We start from the raw sequence: 16,763 nt of genomic DNA on the forward strand, positions 1-16,763 counted from the left end.
GCTGCCACTTTGTGGCTATTGGAATTATTGCAACAATGGAAGAGCTGAAGAGTTTTTTTTGGAAATACAAGAATCTTTAATAACTTTACAAATATCCCAAGAGGTGATGTTGAGACAACAGGAAATCTTCTCAATTGTACAAAAAAAGTGCTTTGATAAGCTTGATGCTTCTTTTAAGGAGATGGTGATTGATGTAGAATCCAAAACTAAACAGAATATACAAGAAATGCAACAAGTATATGAAAAATTTGAAAAATTTGAAACTGTGGATAAAAAGAAACAAATTTGGCCGCTAAAGGAAGGAATTTTTTTTTTTTGAAGGATGGCTGGATCCTGAATTAACTAAAATTGATTCTGAGGAAGAAGAAACAGTGAAGGTTGATTTGCAGCAAAAAACACAGCCATTGGGAATAAATACTGACCTACAACAAATGCTACAATCACTGAAGATAAAGCAAGAAATAGTGAAGATTGAAATACAACCTTGAAGTGGGTTGATTTTCAACAAATAACACCAAGGGGAGAAAGATGGGCTGGAGATGTAAAGTTTAAAAATATTGATTTTCAACAAACCCTATTAAACAAAAGTGGTTTGGAAGAGGTGTAAAAAAAGAAATCTTAAAAAGGAATGGTACAAATGGGTTGGCATGTTTATTGTGGTATGGAAAGGCTAAGGTATATGATTTTAACTGTGGAAGCTTTTCTATATTTAAATGTGTTGAATTATGAAGAGATTATAAGGTAAGATTTAAACTGAACTAAGAAGGAGAAGGAGTGGAGTCCCCCCCTTTTTTTCTCTCCTTTGTGGGTGATATAAGGGAAAATGAGAGATTCTTTTTTTTTCTTTTTTTTTTCTTAAAAATGAATGACCAAAAGCTAAGTTGCATGACTCTCTTGTCTTTGAATTGCTATACTAGAAAATGACTATCATGGGAGTAGGAGGAGCTGTACTAAACAGATTTCTTTTTACAAGCGAGATATATTAAAGATTGTAAGGAGCTGAACTCTTATAAGGAGTTAATTGTATGTGATTGTAAGTTAGATGAAACTTTAATAAATTAGCTTAAAGAAAATTTGTTTAAAAGATATAGATAATTGTTGTCATTAAATAGATTAGATAAGATGTCCTTAAAGATGCTAAATGGATGTTAGACATGTGAACATAAATTGGGTTAAAAGTCTTTAGTTCTTTTTTAAGCTTGGAACTTTTCTTCTCTTTCACTTTCCTTTTTAGGGGATATTAGACTGGAATACTAGTAAGCAAAAAATGTATTTGAACATATTTGTAACTATTATAATGAGGAGTTTATCTGTTTAATAGTAGAAAAATGAAAAGATCTGGAATTGTGTAGAGTTGGTTAGATTGAAGCTACTATCGAAGAAGAAAGAAGACATTGACTTTTATCAAATTTGGAGAGTCTTTCTTTTAATACTGGTCAAGGAAAACAGGACTCTGTAAGAAATGGATGGATTGATCTTACCGCAGAAGGAGCAGATAGTGACTTCTATCAAATTTGGAACCTTTTTTTTATTGGCTGGAGAAACAGGACTTGGTTTAGATCTAAAAATGTTTTTTAAGATTCCATAAATGGATCTGAATATGATTACAGAATGTTAAAAGATATGTAGTAAGGGGCTGACTCAGTAGTTCCAATGTTTGTGATGATTGTTGTTTTTAGTACTGTTTTAAAATTTAATAAAGTACTGCAAAAAAAAAAAAAGATCTGTGGGAGAGGTCCTGCTCCGAGAACCCTCCCTGAAGGAGGTAAAAAGGATTTCTACTCGGAGTAGGGCCTTCTCTGCGGTGGCGCCCAGATTGTGGAATGCGCTCCCCGGAGAGGTTCGCCTGGCATTGAGCTTATATCCTTTTCAGTGCCAGGTCAAAACCTTTCTATTCAATGATTATTTTAGAAATTAGTATTTTAATGTTTCACCAGTTGCTTTTAATTTTTATTGGTTATATGTTATTTATTATATTTGTATGTATTGTTTTACTGTATTTTGATTTTAATTATTGTAAGCCGTCCTGAGATGCCATGCATAAGGGACAGCACATAAAAGTTTTAAATAAATAATAACCCCATGCACCATGGGAAATGTGCTACAGAATTTCCCAAGCTTCTTACAAATGCCAAAGCTGCCAGGTGCTTTCAGCCCAATTCCCTTTTTTTACATTTTTTATATCCTGCCCTTCCTTCAACAGACCCACCAGCACAACACAGACAAGGTGGTTCCCAGGTGGTCTCCCCAGTTAGCCCTGATAAGACCCAGGCATGCTTAGCTGTGTCCTGTGTCCCTTCAGCACCAGGCATCGGCCTCAGGAGCTGGACAGCCATCCTTAACTCTAAGGATAATTCTGGGTTGAGCTCAGGACAGGCAAGCATGGGAGAAAGACGGCTGTCATGAACCAGGACCCCAAGCCCTCGAACTCAGAAGAGATGGCTGCTGAATTCACTGTTCAGGGAAAATACTCTGTTCCAGCAAGGAAGACCCCTGAAACCTGCCCACTGTGTCCAGAGGAGGTGGTATTATCACCTTCAGAGTTCCAGGAGCCAGCCATGAAACCATCTTGCCATCTGTAGCCAGAACAGACCAGGCTCCCTTCAGAGAAAAGGCCTCCAAGTCAGTACAGAGGCAGAGCTAAGCAGCCTGAGAGAGGCCAAGGCCTTAATCGAAGGCTCAGCCCCAATCTGCTGCATGTTGCAGCAGCATGCAAACATGCTACTACCTGTCTAGCTTCCAGTCCTGTTCTCCATGCTGCTATCTTCTCTCTCTTCCAGCTTTTACGAGAAATCTACTTTGCAAAACCCCCGTGCAGACCTGATCCAGGGTAGAATTCCTGTAACCCAGCTCCTCTCCATGAGAGAAGTACAACAGAACACTAACCTACAGAATTATCTCAAGTTGAGGGTCCAAGAAAATATCAAGCCCCCTCCCCCCCAAAGCACAGGAGTTTGCAAGACAGAGGAGGGCTGATTTCTGTCTTGGCTGGTGCACCAGCACGCAAGCCATGCTCACCTTTGTGCTCACTTCTCCAGTAAGATCCCCACTGACCTGTGGATGTCGCAGGAAGCTCCAGCTAGAAGTGAGCAAAGGGACCTTGTGGGAGCAGAAGAGCTCCTGGGACCTGGCCCACTGCCCCCCCCCCCCGTTAATAGCACTCAATTAGCAATTTTCACATCACTGAACATAACTGATGAACACTGGATGCTATCTCGTAGTTATCCCCTGTAAACACAAGTCTTCTTGGAGGTTTACCTGACAAATTTGGCCACTGCCAAATTTATGCTCCTCTTTCCTGTCGTACAATAAACGCTCGTGCAGAGAATCGATTTCCATGCCTTCCACTAAAATTAGTGCACTGAAGTGCCTGGTTAAAGGAGGGGGAAACAGAATAAGAAATGCAGTTGGAAGTAATAGGAGAACAAACCCAATGAGTTCATAGTTCTTCAAATGGCCCCTTGTATTTTTTCAAAAGTGCAGGGAATTAAGGTCAAAGGCAAGAGAAATTCAGACTATATACTTGATAGTTTGTGATCAGATACAGGACTGCCATTAACTCTTAAAAATGAAGAACACTTCTCTTTTAACAGCATCTATTTATTTGCATATATTTATAGGCTGCCTATAATTGCCAAGGTGTTACAGTCTAGAGCACTTGGAACCAAGTAGGAGTTCACCCACAAAAGCAGCTGCACTTTATGTTCTGAATACAGGCACCTTTTCCTCATATATGACCCTCTTCAAGCCTTAGCTCCAACATCTCTAGATAAAAAAGTGAGAAGAGCTGAGAAAGGTTTCAACCTCCCACCATGGAAAGTTGCTTCCAGTCACAGTAGGAGGGTCTTAAGTTCCTACATCACTGCCAAACACAGGTTCTTAATGGATCAACTCACAGCAACATAAAATTCATGCACAATTTTCACATAAATCTGCATATATTTTCCTTACAGTCATGTGCTAATCTATGAAGCAGATCTTGGGGACCAATTTATTCAGCATGCTGAGTGAACAGACAAGTCGAAAGAGTGCTTCATTTCATGCAGCAAAGGCTTCACATAAACTTACACACCTGTCAGGACTGAACACACTCTTCCCGCCCACACCTGACGGCACCCATAAGCATAGCCACTGCCACAGTCCCCTATAGCCCCTTGAGGAAGGAATCTGTCCACTCCATTTTCCTGAGGAAGGCTGCCCCACATCAAGCAGGAGGGGGCAAGCATGCAATTCTGCCCCTCCACCGACTGATCTCCTCTGGCTTTGAACAGTGAGGACTGCAAAGCTATGTGCTGGTTTGGACCATCCGTCCCCAGCAGCTGGTGCACTTCTTGCTGGCTTCAACACATTTAAAATATTTAGCATTAATTCTTGTAAAGAGCAGAACAACGCCAGGCTGTAACTCCCTCAGTACCCCTCAGAATGCATGCCAAGGTTGAGATGTCTTGGCCCCATGCAACTGACACACATCCTCTTTTTAGTAGCTTGTCTGTGGCCTGTAACAGCTATTTCATCAGCTGCATTGCACTCACCCAATGCGTTCAACTAGGTAGTCCATGCTCTCATCAACCAGATGTCGATTGGTCTGCCTAGAACCAAAGCCTTGCTCTTTAAACATCTTAGCAAAAGCCAGCAGCTCCTCAGGTGCCATCTCAAAATAGGCATAGTAAATGAAGATGATTTCAAGCAGCATGGACTGCTCCCGGAGGCACTGTACAAACCAGCGTGAGACTTGCCGCTCTGTCTAAGGAGCAGAAAATGAGTACTATTAAATGAGCAAGTCTCATAGGAGAGGAAAAGCTGGAAAAGTCAGGTTTGGAAACCTCATTCATGTGCTGAGTTAGGCACATCTGAACATTATCAATTTCAACAGATTTGGCCAAGCATAACTCTAAATAGGATTGTGCTGAAATTCTCCAGCTTCCAGAGGGGAAGGCTACACTGGCAGTTATCATGTCAAGAGGCAACCACCACCAAGCTGTAATAGAGCTCTGGGCATAGCATACAAGACCACACAAAATACTGTCCACAATTCAATGCTTTAATTCAATATAAGCATGTTTTAAGCTGGGGTCTGCAGCAAGGTGACCATGGACACAAACGTGCCAGCAGACATGCTTCTTGGCACCCACCAGGCTCCCCGTTCCTTTCTATTTCATAAGAGTTTCCTTTCCATTACATTTCTTTCTAATTGGGAAGCTGGTGTGCGGCAAAGCATAGCGACATCTTTCAGAGCCATCTTTATTTGACTTTAGAGGAGAGGCTTTTTTTTTTTTTAAGCGATCGTATCCACCTCTGCCTTGGACTTCGGTTCTGGGGCACGTGACTTGTCTTTCACAGTCTCACCACTTTGCTATCTGGATGTCATAGCCTGCCATGCCCACCAAGGCAGCCATTTTATGAATGGAAAGGCCCATCCTGACAGCTATGGTGTGACAGCGCCCACAACTCTCAGAATTTAAAATGCACCCATTACTGTCTCTCTCACCCACACCCCAAATGGGCCCTGAAATTAAGGAACAAGCATCAGGAAAATCACAAGAGAATCTGATGCGCAGGGATGTGGCGCTCCCCTGGTTAGTAGCCACGTAGGAAGCCAGTGCTGTGCTGCATCAGAGACACACCCAAGATGCAGAACCAAAGGCATGTGCACAAACACCTCCACACCTGAAGAGGAGCAGGACAGGAGCACGTGGTACATTCAGCTAACCGATTTTACTCATCAAAGATGTAAAGGCAGCAATTTATTATGCAGAGGGCCAAACTGGAATCCCAGCCAGGGTGGGTACAGCCTGAGGTTCAGTATCCCAAACTAGAAGCATCCTGCACACATATAATATTGAAAGAAAGTACTAGAGGAAGAAAATACCATCAGACTTCCATGCGTCTCCCAAGTAGGTGCTTCTGCTTTGTACAGCTCTTCAAACTGTTTCCGGTAGTTAAGAACCAGTTCCTTATCCATTTTTTCCACGCACTGTGAAAACTGGAGCTTCAATGTAACATAGATAGATACCTTTTAATAAAAGGTACAGCCACAGATAGATGTAACAGATTTTGGTGCTTTTACTCTACCCTTTTAACAGTTCAAACATCAAAATTTATATAAATAAAACACGCATTTTAAAAGGTGCTAGACTAAAACTTATAAATGCACTTCCTGGAGATGACAACCAAGACTGAATTGAAGCCGATTACAAAAACTGAGAAAATGAAGTTCAAAGTGCCAAAATGGCACTAGAGGTAAGCATCTCTACAGACCATTTAAAACATGGGTGCTCAAACTACAGCCCAGGAGCCGGATCTGGCCCATCATGCCCATTTGGACCCTCCGGGCGCACACCCGCGCATGCGCCTGCCGCCACCCACCTCGCCCCGCATGCGGGGAGGCAGCGGTTTGCTCACGCATGCACCCGCCTCGCCTCGCCTCACTGCGCACCCTGCCCCCACCTCAGTGTGCGCGCCCACACCCCCTCACCAGCCTGCATGCACTGCCAGCACCGCCTTTCCGGCCCGCGCTTAGCACCAGCACCTTTCAACTGGCCCCCCGGTGAAAAAGTTTGAGGACCCGATTTAAAACATGGGTGCTCAAACTATGGCCTGGGGCCTGGATCCAGCCCACCATGCCCATTTGGACCCACCACATGCGCGCCCACACCCACATGCACCTGCACTGCCGCACCCCACGCCCCGTGCGCAGAGAGACAGCGGTTTGCTCACTCGGAGAAACGATCTCCAGGCGAGCAAGCTGCTGCCCCCTCCACACACTCCCTCAGCGATTCCACCTTTCCCGCCAGCATTGCCACCAGCTGCTCCCCAGCCTCTCTCTCATCACGGCCTGCTGGTTTGGCAGGCTGAGAGCCAGAAGGTCAAGGCATCTCCTGCTCCTCCTCCTCACCCCCTGTTGCTGGGGCCAGGGTGAGTGGTGAGCAAGCAGGAGGTGCATCTATCAGCAGCTGACGTAATCAGGAAAAGTAGCTTGAAACCCACCATGTAAGGGTGCCTCTCATCCTGGAAATAAGTGAGAAGGTGGAGGATGCAGCGAAGAATACATATCCTTTCTTCATAGTAGTAGTCGGCAAGCTGTGCAAACACAACAAGCACTTTCATCACGACACTGCACATCTGTGCTCCGGCTCCTCTGCCAAAGCAAGGGTGGGAAATCCTAGCCCACCAATTGTGTTTATCACCACAGGGTTCGGCTGATGGAATTCTCCCACCATTTACATTGGATTAGCAAGATTCTCTGACTCCTAAACTGCAAGGACAGCAGTGATTTGTCTCTGTGCATTAAATCAGACCGCTGGAACAAAGAACACCTGGGAGAACTGGGAGGATGTGGTTCTGGAAGGTCTCTGGCCTCCTTTCAATTTTTATACTGAAAATTAATTTCTGGATTCAGATTTCTTTCATTCTGTGTGCCTTTTGCATGAGACGGAGGTTGGTGGTCAAGATCAAGAAGACCAACCCTCCACAGTAAGAATGACATCTACCCACCCAACCTACAGGATCACCTGGCACACCCCACCTGAGGAGGCTCTCCTAAGTCCTTCCATCGGTAAGTAGGGAAAACCCTAACCCTCTCCTTCTGGCAATTTGGTCTGACCAACTCTGAGTTGGGTTGCAATATCGGGGAATTGCTCTTCTATATGCAGAAATAACTATAAAATCTTAAGAACTCAGATTCAAGTTACTAACCTTCAGCATCAAAGCCTGACTCTGTCTTTCATCTTGCAGAACTGCCTATGAACAAAAAAAAAGTAACTTAATCAGTAACAGTCAATACAAAACAGCCCTCGGCGGGACCCAGACAACCCACCTGTTCCAGCAGTCTTGCAAATCATTTTAATTGCATTTCAAGCAGAACTCAGATGCCCCTGCAAATATCACATGACTAACCCTACCCTACCCTAGCTAAGCCTCTGTTAGGGTCTTTCATGTAAATAAAGGTTACGATGAGGTCCATCTCTTCTATAAGGCTCCTACTGGACTATCCTGCGAGAGGCTACAACTACTTTACTCCGGCAGCGATTCAGTATCCATCAGGTGCTCGCAGGCTGTCCATAGCGTCTAGTCCTCTTGGTGACTGAAAGCTGTATATCCATGGCTAAGAGTTGAATAGCTTTTCATCAGATGAACTCACACAAGACTATACTAGAAGCCTGGTTCAGAAACCCTGCATAACAAATGTGAGGCCAGCTATGAAGTGCAGACCTAACAATGGAAAAGATGTGCTTCCCCTCTGGTCACAGAAGACCATATCATGGCATGGATACTGCTGAAGCCAAGGCAGAGTATCTGGATAACAGGGGGGTCTGCACCACCAGAGGCTTGGAAGAGGAGCAATGGACTGCCAATCACCAACCTTCAATGAGTCTCTGGTCCCTCTGTAGTCCTCCTGAAGGTAGCACTGCAACAGCTGCACACTCTGCTCTTCATCCAGACCCTGGAGTGGCACACACAGAGACACAGTTGGCATCAAAGGAGCCGAGCCAGCGACGATCCTTTGGACAAATGCCAGGACTTTCGTCCTGACGGCCAGAACCCATTTCAGGTAATTCTTGGCTGCTGTGCTCCAGCGGTCGGTAGGGCTGGAGGCAAAAGGGGTGGGGCCAAAGTACTGGCATATCTTAACAACACGGACTTAGGGTAGCCATTTCAATCTTTCTGAAAACCAGAAAAGCCACCCAGTAATTGTGACTGGGGGAACTCCGAGGGCTGGAGAAGGAGTATGGCCGCTTGGGGAATGCCAGAGGACTAGATTTGTGCTATGCAAAGTCAAAGGCAGAAGAAGAAAAGAAAGACAAAGAAGAAATGGATTGACTCCATACAGGAAACCACAGCCTTGAATTTACAAGAGCTGAGCAGGGCTGTCAAGGACAGGACATCTGGAGGCCATGTATTCCCAAGATTGCCAGAAGATGGAGATAACTTGATGGCACTTAACGAATTTGTGCCCAACTATGCCAACTTTGACCTGAGTCTGTGATTCTGTGCCCGAGCTCAAGAGACAGAGAATGCAACAGATTAGCTCTGTCTTCGTCTAACACTCCATGCTTTGAGGTGTTTAAGAAATATTGCATTTACGAGCCCTGCACAGTCATCTGACAAAATCTCAAAACACCATGCGCTTGCTTCCACTCAAATGGCAAGCAAAACGGTGAAGACACTAAGCTTCCCCACCTGCTGTAGCACATCCATGGCCAGAGGAGTGTCTGTGGGAGTGGGGAGGGGAATAGAACAAGCAGCAAAGCAGACTGGGACCAATACTTACCAAAAATTTGCTGACTCTCAGACCCAGCTCCTTCAGTGGAGCAGGCACATTTTTATCAGCTTTTACTGCTTCTGCTGAACTTGCGCTACAGATGAAAAATGAAAGTATTCTTTTAATACCTAAAGGTTACAGAAACGCCTTTTGTCTGAAAAGAAACAGAAACAATGCAGGCACCTAGGTATAACTGTCTGCAGAAGAGCAATTTTCATTGCAACTTTTCTCCCCAAAACACACTTTAAGGACTCACACTCACAAGCCAGATTCGGTTCTCTCAGGACCCTGATCCAGCTTTACAAGACTTTTGAGAAGGCCCGCTTTCCCCAGACTTCTGCCCACTGCTAAAAGCTTAAAGCTTAGCTGAAGACAGTAAAACTTAAGCTGAAACATGAAGGTGGTGTTGGTATTTTTGGTACCTCCATTGGCACCTGTAGCTCTGGAGAGCTTCTTCAAAACGGAATTTGGCTCTCGGGTTCTCCACTGCTATGATCCATGCACAGAAATCGTAACACTGAAAATATCAACTATCTGGCCTGAATACTTGGAAAAAATTCCTCACAGACTTTCAGCATTTCCAATTTTCCTCTGTTGCACTAGTAACACACTGGGTTAAGTAAAGTCATGTTCATGCCAGCACAATGCCATATCACTGACACTGAGACAGCACCAAATGCTACCCTGGGATACCCAACACCAAGTTGCCAACAATCTTACCTGGGTGGCTTGTAGTAGGAAAGCCCTTCAAGCAGCCTCTGGCAGTGTTTATTCAACTCCTCTGCAAGCTGAGCCTAGACAGAACAAAATAGTAGTCAATATATCATTTTCTCTATGCTGTAAGGTCTAAAAATAATGTGCTTATTTCCACAACAATATCACTGCCTTGCCGTGGCGAAGGGGCTTGTGTAGTGCCAATGAAGCTATGAGGTATGCAGTGCAGGGGCACCCAAGACGGGCAGGTCATAGCAGAGAGCTCTGACAAAAGCTGATCCACTGGAGAAGGAAATGGCAACCCACTCCAATATCCTTGCCATGAAAACTCCATGGGCAGTACCAAAAGGCAAAAAGATATGACGCCAGAAGATGAGCCCCTCAGGTTGGAAGGTGTCCAATATGCTACTGGGACAGAGCAGAGGACAAATACTAGTAGCACCAGAAAAAATGAAGCGACTGGGTCAAAGCCGAAAGGACACTCAGTTGCTGATGTATCTGGTGGTGAAAGGAAAGTTCAACACTGTAAAGAACATTACAGCATAGGAACCTGGAATATAAGATCCATGAATTAAGGCAAGCTGGATGTGGTCAAACTAGAGATGACAAGACTGAACATCGACATCTTGGGAATCAGTGAACTAAAATGGACAGGAATGGGTAAATTTAATTCGGATGACCATCAGGTATACTACTGCGGGCAAGAATCCCTCAGAAGAAATGGAGTAGCCTTCATAGTCAATAAAAAAGTAGGAAAAGCAGTACTGGGATACAATCTCCAAAATGACAGAATGATCTCAGTTCGAATCCAAGGCAAACCATTCAACATCACAGTAGTCCAAGTCTATGTCCCAACCACTGGCGCTGAAGAGGCTCTATCTACCAGTTCTTCATACTTCTAGAACCTCCTAGAATTAACACCCAAAAATGATGTCCTTATCATTATGGGGGATTGGAATGCTAAAGAAGGAAGCCAAAAGTTAACTGGAATAACAGGCAAGTTTGGCCTTGGAGTACAAAATGAAGCAGGGCACAGGCTGGCAGAATTTTGTCAAGAGAACATGCTGATCATAGCAAACACTCTTTTCCAACAACCCAAGAGAGACTCTTACACACGGGCATCACCAGATGGTCAACACAGAAATCAGACTAACTATGTGCTCTGCAGCCAAAGATGGAGAAGCTCTACACAGTCAGTAAAAACAAGACCAGTAGCTGACTGTGGATCAGATCATGAGCTTCTTGTTGCAAAATTTAGGCTTAAATTGAAGAAAGTAGGGAAAAGCACTAGGCCACTCAGGTATGACCTAAATCATATTCCTTATGAATATACAGTAGAGTTGACAAATAGATTTAAGGAATTAGATCTGACAGAGAGTGCCTGAAGAGTGATGGACGGACGTTTGGAACATTGTACAAGAGGTTGCAACTAAAACCATCTCGAAGAAAAAGAAATGCAAGAAAGCAAAATGGCTGTCTGAGGAAGCTTTACAAATAGCTGAGGAAAGAAGGGAAGCAAAAGGTCAGGGAAAGATACACCCAACTGAATGCAGAATTCCAGAGAATAGCTGGAAGAAATAAGAATGCCTTTTTAAATGAACAATGTAAAGAAACAGAAGAAACAGGATAGGGAGGACCAGAGATCTCTTCAAGAAAATTAGAGATATGAAGGGAACATTTCAAGCAAAGATGGGCATGATAAAGGACCAAAACGGCAGGGACCTAACAGAGGCAGAAGAGATTAAGAAGAGGTGGCAAGATTACACAGAAGAACTATACAAGAAAGAGCTTAACTTTCTTGATAACCATGATGGGGTGGTCGCTGACCTCGAGCCAGATCTCCTGGAATGTGAAGTCAAAAGGGCCTTAGGAAGTCTTAGCAACAACAAAGCTAGTGGAAGAGAGAATATTCCAGCTGAGCTATTCAAAATCCTAAAAGATAATGTAGTTGAAGTGCTACACTCATTATGCCAGCAAATTTGGAAAACTCAACAGTGACCACAGGATTGGAAAAGGTCAGTTTACATTCCAATTCCAAAGAAGGGCAATGCCAAAGAATGTTCAAACTACCACACCACTGCACTCATTTCACATGCTAGCAAAGTTATGCTCAAAATCCTACAAGCTAGGCTCCAGCAGTATGTGGACCGAGAACTACCAGAAGTACAGGCAGGATTTCGAAGAGGGAGAGGAACTAGAGATCAAATTACCAACATACGCTGGATCATGGAGAAAGCTAGGAAGTTGCAGAAAAACATCTACTTCTGCTTCATTGACTATGCTAAAGCCTTTGATTGTGTAGATCACAACAAATTGTGGCAAGTTCTTAAAGAGATGGGAGTACCAGACCATCTTATTGGTCTCTTGAGAAACCTATATGCGGGTCAAGAAGAAACAGTGAGAAATGGACACGGAACTACTGATTGGTTCAAAATTTGGAAAGGAGTGTGGCAAGGCTGTATACTGTCGCCCTGCCTATTTAACTTATATGCAGAGAACATCATGAGAATGGCGGGGCTAGATGAATCATAAGTTGGAATTAAGATGGAAATATCAACAACCTCGGATATGCAGATGATACCACTCTAATGGCAGAAAGTGAAGACGAACTAAAGAACCTCTTGATGTGGGTGAAAGAGGAGTACAAAAGTTGGCTTGAAACTTTTCAACATTAAGAAAATTAAGATCATGGCATCCAATCCTCTCACTTCCTGGCAAATAGATGGGGAAGAAATGGAGGTAGTGACAGATTTTATTTTCCTGGGCTCCAAGATCACCGCAGATGGTGACTGCACCTAAAAAATTAAAAGACACTTGCTCCTTGGGAGGAAAGCTATGGCAAATCTAAACACCATACTAAAAAGCAGAAACATCACCCTGCTGACAAAAGTTCATAATCAAGACTATGCTTTTCCCAGTTGCAATGTATGGCTGTGAAATATGGACCATAAGGAAGGCTGAGCGCTGAAGAATTGAGGCCTTTGAATTGTGGTGCTGGAGAAGACTCAGACTGCGAGGAGATCAACCCTGACTGCACTTTAGAAGGCCAGATACTGAAGATGAAACTCAAATGCTTTGGTCACCTAGTGAGAAGGAAGGACTGTCTGGAGAAGAGCCTAATGCTGGGAACAACAGACGGCAAAAGAAGGGGTGGGAGAGAATGAGGTGGCTGGATGAAGTCTCTGAAGCAGTCGGTGTGAGCTTAGGTGGATTCCAGGGGATGGTGAAGGATAGAAGAGCCTGGAGGAATGTTGTCCACGGGGTCGTGATGGGTTGGACGCAACTTCATGACTAGCATAGCATATATACAAAGCACGACAGCAGCAACAAAGATATACTGTTCATGGACTGTTTAGGTTCTAGTATACAGATAGGAATCCCCAAATGTGGGGGGTTCCTGGACCCATTCAGAATTCTCAATGTGTCACAGATGCTTTCACAAAATGTCTATCGTGGGTTGGAGCTTGTCCATCCATACAATAGGCACAATCTATGATGAGCATGGTTCACTGTTTCCTAGAAGGTAAAACTGGGAGACTAAGGACTAGTTCACACAACACAGCTGTGTGCTATTTAACCCATTACAGATTATTTAACCACTTATGTTTTTTTAACCCATGATGAGCTGTGGTGCACACTGGGCATGTGCAGCCACCATCTGTGTTGTGTAACCCCCTGTTTGGGCCTATTTCAAATTATGGGTTATGCAAGGGTTGTTTAAGCTCCTGGTCCATGATGACCAGGACTGGACAACACAACACCCCCTCCCCGCATCAGGGCTTAACAGCAAGTTATTCAACCCATGAGAAGTGTTGGCCCTCTCATGTAACCCAAATCTAAAAGAATTAGCCCAAGATCCAGAAGACAAGGCAGAGATGGAGTTGAAGCTCCGAAACACAAACCCCACAAACACCCAAAGACAGACAGTACTGGAGGGTAGCCCTTTGCTTTGCAGCATGCCAGTCTCCCAGTTTTAATTTTTTAAACAATTAAGAATGACTAAACAAAACAAGAGAAGAGAACAACAAGGATAAAACCTTACTGTATGACTTTCTGGAGGGTAAGAAGAAGCTATATAATAAAAGATAAGTCACTAGTAAAAAAAATTCTTGAAAAGCATTATAAAAGCTATCCTCTACTCACTGGTTCTCTCAAAGCTGATTTGCCCTTCACAATGGTCCACAGTTCTCTGCTGCTCCTAGGAAGAAAAAAATATTTATTTTGTGTAGTTGGGGCAGGGAGTCAATAGTCGTTGGTTTTTTTTTTTTCCTTCAGTTCCTTCCAGTCTTTCCAGATCATCTAAATTTTAATGGAGCACAGCACTACGGACAGATGAAGCAGTCACAAAAGCTGTAACTGGCAATAACACAGCTAACTTACACTGGTCAAATAAATTAATACCTACATTGGAATAGGAAATTCTGCTCAGATACAAATGAATTGCATCTTACTAGTTCTGATTGAGCAACTTTACAATGGAATTTCCTATTGAAACATTTCTTGGCAAACGGCAGTAGCAAGATCTTTCTGGGAGATCGAAATCTTCTCTCATTGGTTCCTGAATGTTGTGCATGTAGCTTTTAATGCATGTACAAATGCATGCAGATACATGAATGCATGTACAGTACATGTACACAATTGATCAACTAATAACAATACTTCTGACTAAGCCTAAAGTAACATGTGCATATCTGTGTGTACACATGCTAATCCATTTAATTCCTTCCTGGGAAAGAGCCAGAGCACAGTGGGCATATTACTGGCACTGCATGAAGGAGGCTGCAAAGTCAATCCCCAGCAATTCTAGGGCAGCGCTGGGAAAGACTCCAGGACCTGCTGCCAGCCCAAGTTCACACTACTAAGCTAGGAGGACCAAAGGACTAATTCAGCATAAGTAAGGTAGGTTCTCTATATTGGAAAGGAGTATGTGCAGGGGGTACAACATATGCTGAGCATGAAAAGGGGCCCAAATTCAAGCCCCCACTTTCCTGGCTGGGAAAGATCTTAAAATCTGGGAAAGACACTGCCAGTCAGTGGAAATTATACCATGTTCGTGACCCTACAGACGGGCATCAGACAACATGATAATCCACACTCCTGGGGTGAGTATAGGATGACTGTGGGTTGCTGCTGAAACATGGATTTTTGTGCTGCTTGACTCCAAATACGATGAAAATCTATTATGAATAACATACATTCACAACCCAACAAGAAGCCAGGAGTTCTCTGCATGAGTTGTTCATGGTTCACAAGCCATAACTTCTTAGCGCAGCTGGGTTCAAACAAGATAACCACGTTTCAGCAACATTCCATGACAAGCTACAATCAACCTTTTAGTACAGGTCCCTACCCATATGATTCAGTATCAAACAGTTCTTTTCACTCTTCCAATACTACAAGTATTGCCCATGCCATGTGTTGTACTCCAAAACTCCCAGAGGCTGCCTTAAATAATAGAGCCATTACCCAAATCTAAATAGGTATAAGCAATACAATTCCATTTTCTTTCCTGTTGTTTCCCTTCTAGTGAATTTCAGATTGTAAGCTCTTCAAACGTGACTTCATGTCCTCTGACAATTCATTTTCACTTAATTTATTACATTTTATACTACCCAATAGCCAAAGCCTTCTGCACAGTTCACAATTAGCAAAGGTGTGCAAGTATATTGTATACATACATGAATTTAGATACGTTTATGTCACCTACTCCCATCAGCAACGTTTCCTCCCTACATGTGGACATGTCACACACCACTGAGCATGTTTATACAAGAGTGCACAATGTTACATATTTTATTAACAACCATATCAATGTATTCCCAAAGAGAGTGTTCTCCTTCACCAGGTGCCCTCCAGATGTCTAGGGCTACAACTCCCATCATCCTGACAGCCAATGTGGTGTAGTGGTTAGTGCTGACAGGGGTCAGGGTTCTAACTCCCCACTCAGCCATGAAACTCACTGGGTGACTTTGGGCCAGTCACACACTCTCAGCCTACCTCCTTGTGAAAGTAAAATGGAGAAGAGGATCATGTGGGGCACTTCGTGTTCCTTTAGCTTAAGGGAAAATCGTACGCTATAAATATAAAATAAGCACATTGAAAACAGGGATCCTAGTCTCTGTTCAACCATGAAATTCCAAGAACTACTTAGTCAGTCACTAACGTTCTGCCTACCTACCTCACAGGCTGTTCTAAGGATAAACTAGAGAAGATTTGAGTTGCCTTGGGCTCCCCCAAGAGGAGAAAAAAATGGGACGATATGGATAACTAAATCTGAATTTAAAAGGTACTAGTCCCTTTTCCGCCACGAATCCCACTGACTGACTTCCAGCCAGTTCTTGACCGTCAGCCTACCTCACAGGGTTGTCGTGAGGACAAAATGAAGAAGGCCGCGTAAGTCGCCCCGATCTCTTTCAGAGAGTGGGGTGTAAGGCAGGTAATCAGTGTAATCATAAAACGGCGCGGGGGGCCGCCTGCAGGGAAAAGCTCTGCCCCCACAGCTTCAGCCATGGGACACCCGCCGGCTTCCGGGCACCACAAGCCTCTCCGGAGGGCTCCCAGGCAGCGAGCCCGCCTCAGGACGCCGCGGCTGCCGCGCCTCAGCAGCCCCTTTGCCGCCGCCCCACACCCGCCTCAAGCGGGCAGAGACTCTCTCGCGCGCTCCCACCATTTACCTCACGCACCGCCCGCCGGCCGCCATCTTGCCACCCCGCCACGTGACTCGCTCCCCTCACTCTAATTCAGCCACTTGCCCAAACGGTGAAGGAGGACCGCGGACAGGGGAGTC

At 44.2% G+C, this 16,763-nt stretch overlaps 1 protein-coding gene across 2 annotated transcripts in view; it reads right to left on the reverse strand.

Annotated features, from left to right (window-relative positions):
* Positions 1–16,748, reverse strand: part of NUP188 (nucleoporin 188) — a 41,482-nt gene extending 24,734 nt beyond the window's left edge. For both annotated transcript variants that reach the window (XM_044453101.1, XM_044453100.1), the window contains exons 1-10: positions 16,651–16,748; positions 14,120–14,174; positions 9,983–10,056; positions 9,272–9,356; positions 8,363–8,443; positions 7,696–7,740; positions 6,988–7,080; positions 5,870–5,989; positions 4,533–4,744; positions 3,259–3,370 (exon numbers count right to left, since the gene is read on the reverse strand). In XM_044453101.1, the coding sequence (XP_044309036.1) occupies positions 3,259–3,370; positions 4,533–4,744; positions 5,870–5,989; positions 6,988–7,080; positions 7,696–7,740; positions 8,363–8,443; positions 9,272–9,356; positions 9,983–10,056; positions 14,120–14,174; positions 16,651–16,676 (903 nt within the window). In that variant the 5' untranslated portion in view covers positions 16,677–16,748. The remainder of the gene's footprint in view (positions 1–3,258; positions 3,371–4,532; positions 4,745–5,869; positions 5,990–6,987; positions 7,081–7,695; positions 7,741–8,362; positions 8,444–9,271; positions 9,357–9,982; positions 10,057–14,119; positions 14,175–16,650) is intronic.
* Positions 16,749–16,763: the final 15 nt, after the last annotated feature.

Source organism: Varanus komodoensis, unplaced genomic scaffold (assembly GCF_004798865.1).
Source record: "Varanus komodoensis strain SLA01 unplaced genomic scaffold, ASM479886v1 scaffold77, whole genome shotgun sequence".
NCBI lineage: Eukaryota > Metazoa > Chordata > Lepidosauria > Squamata > Varanidae > Varanus > Varanus komodoensis.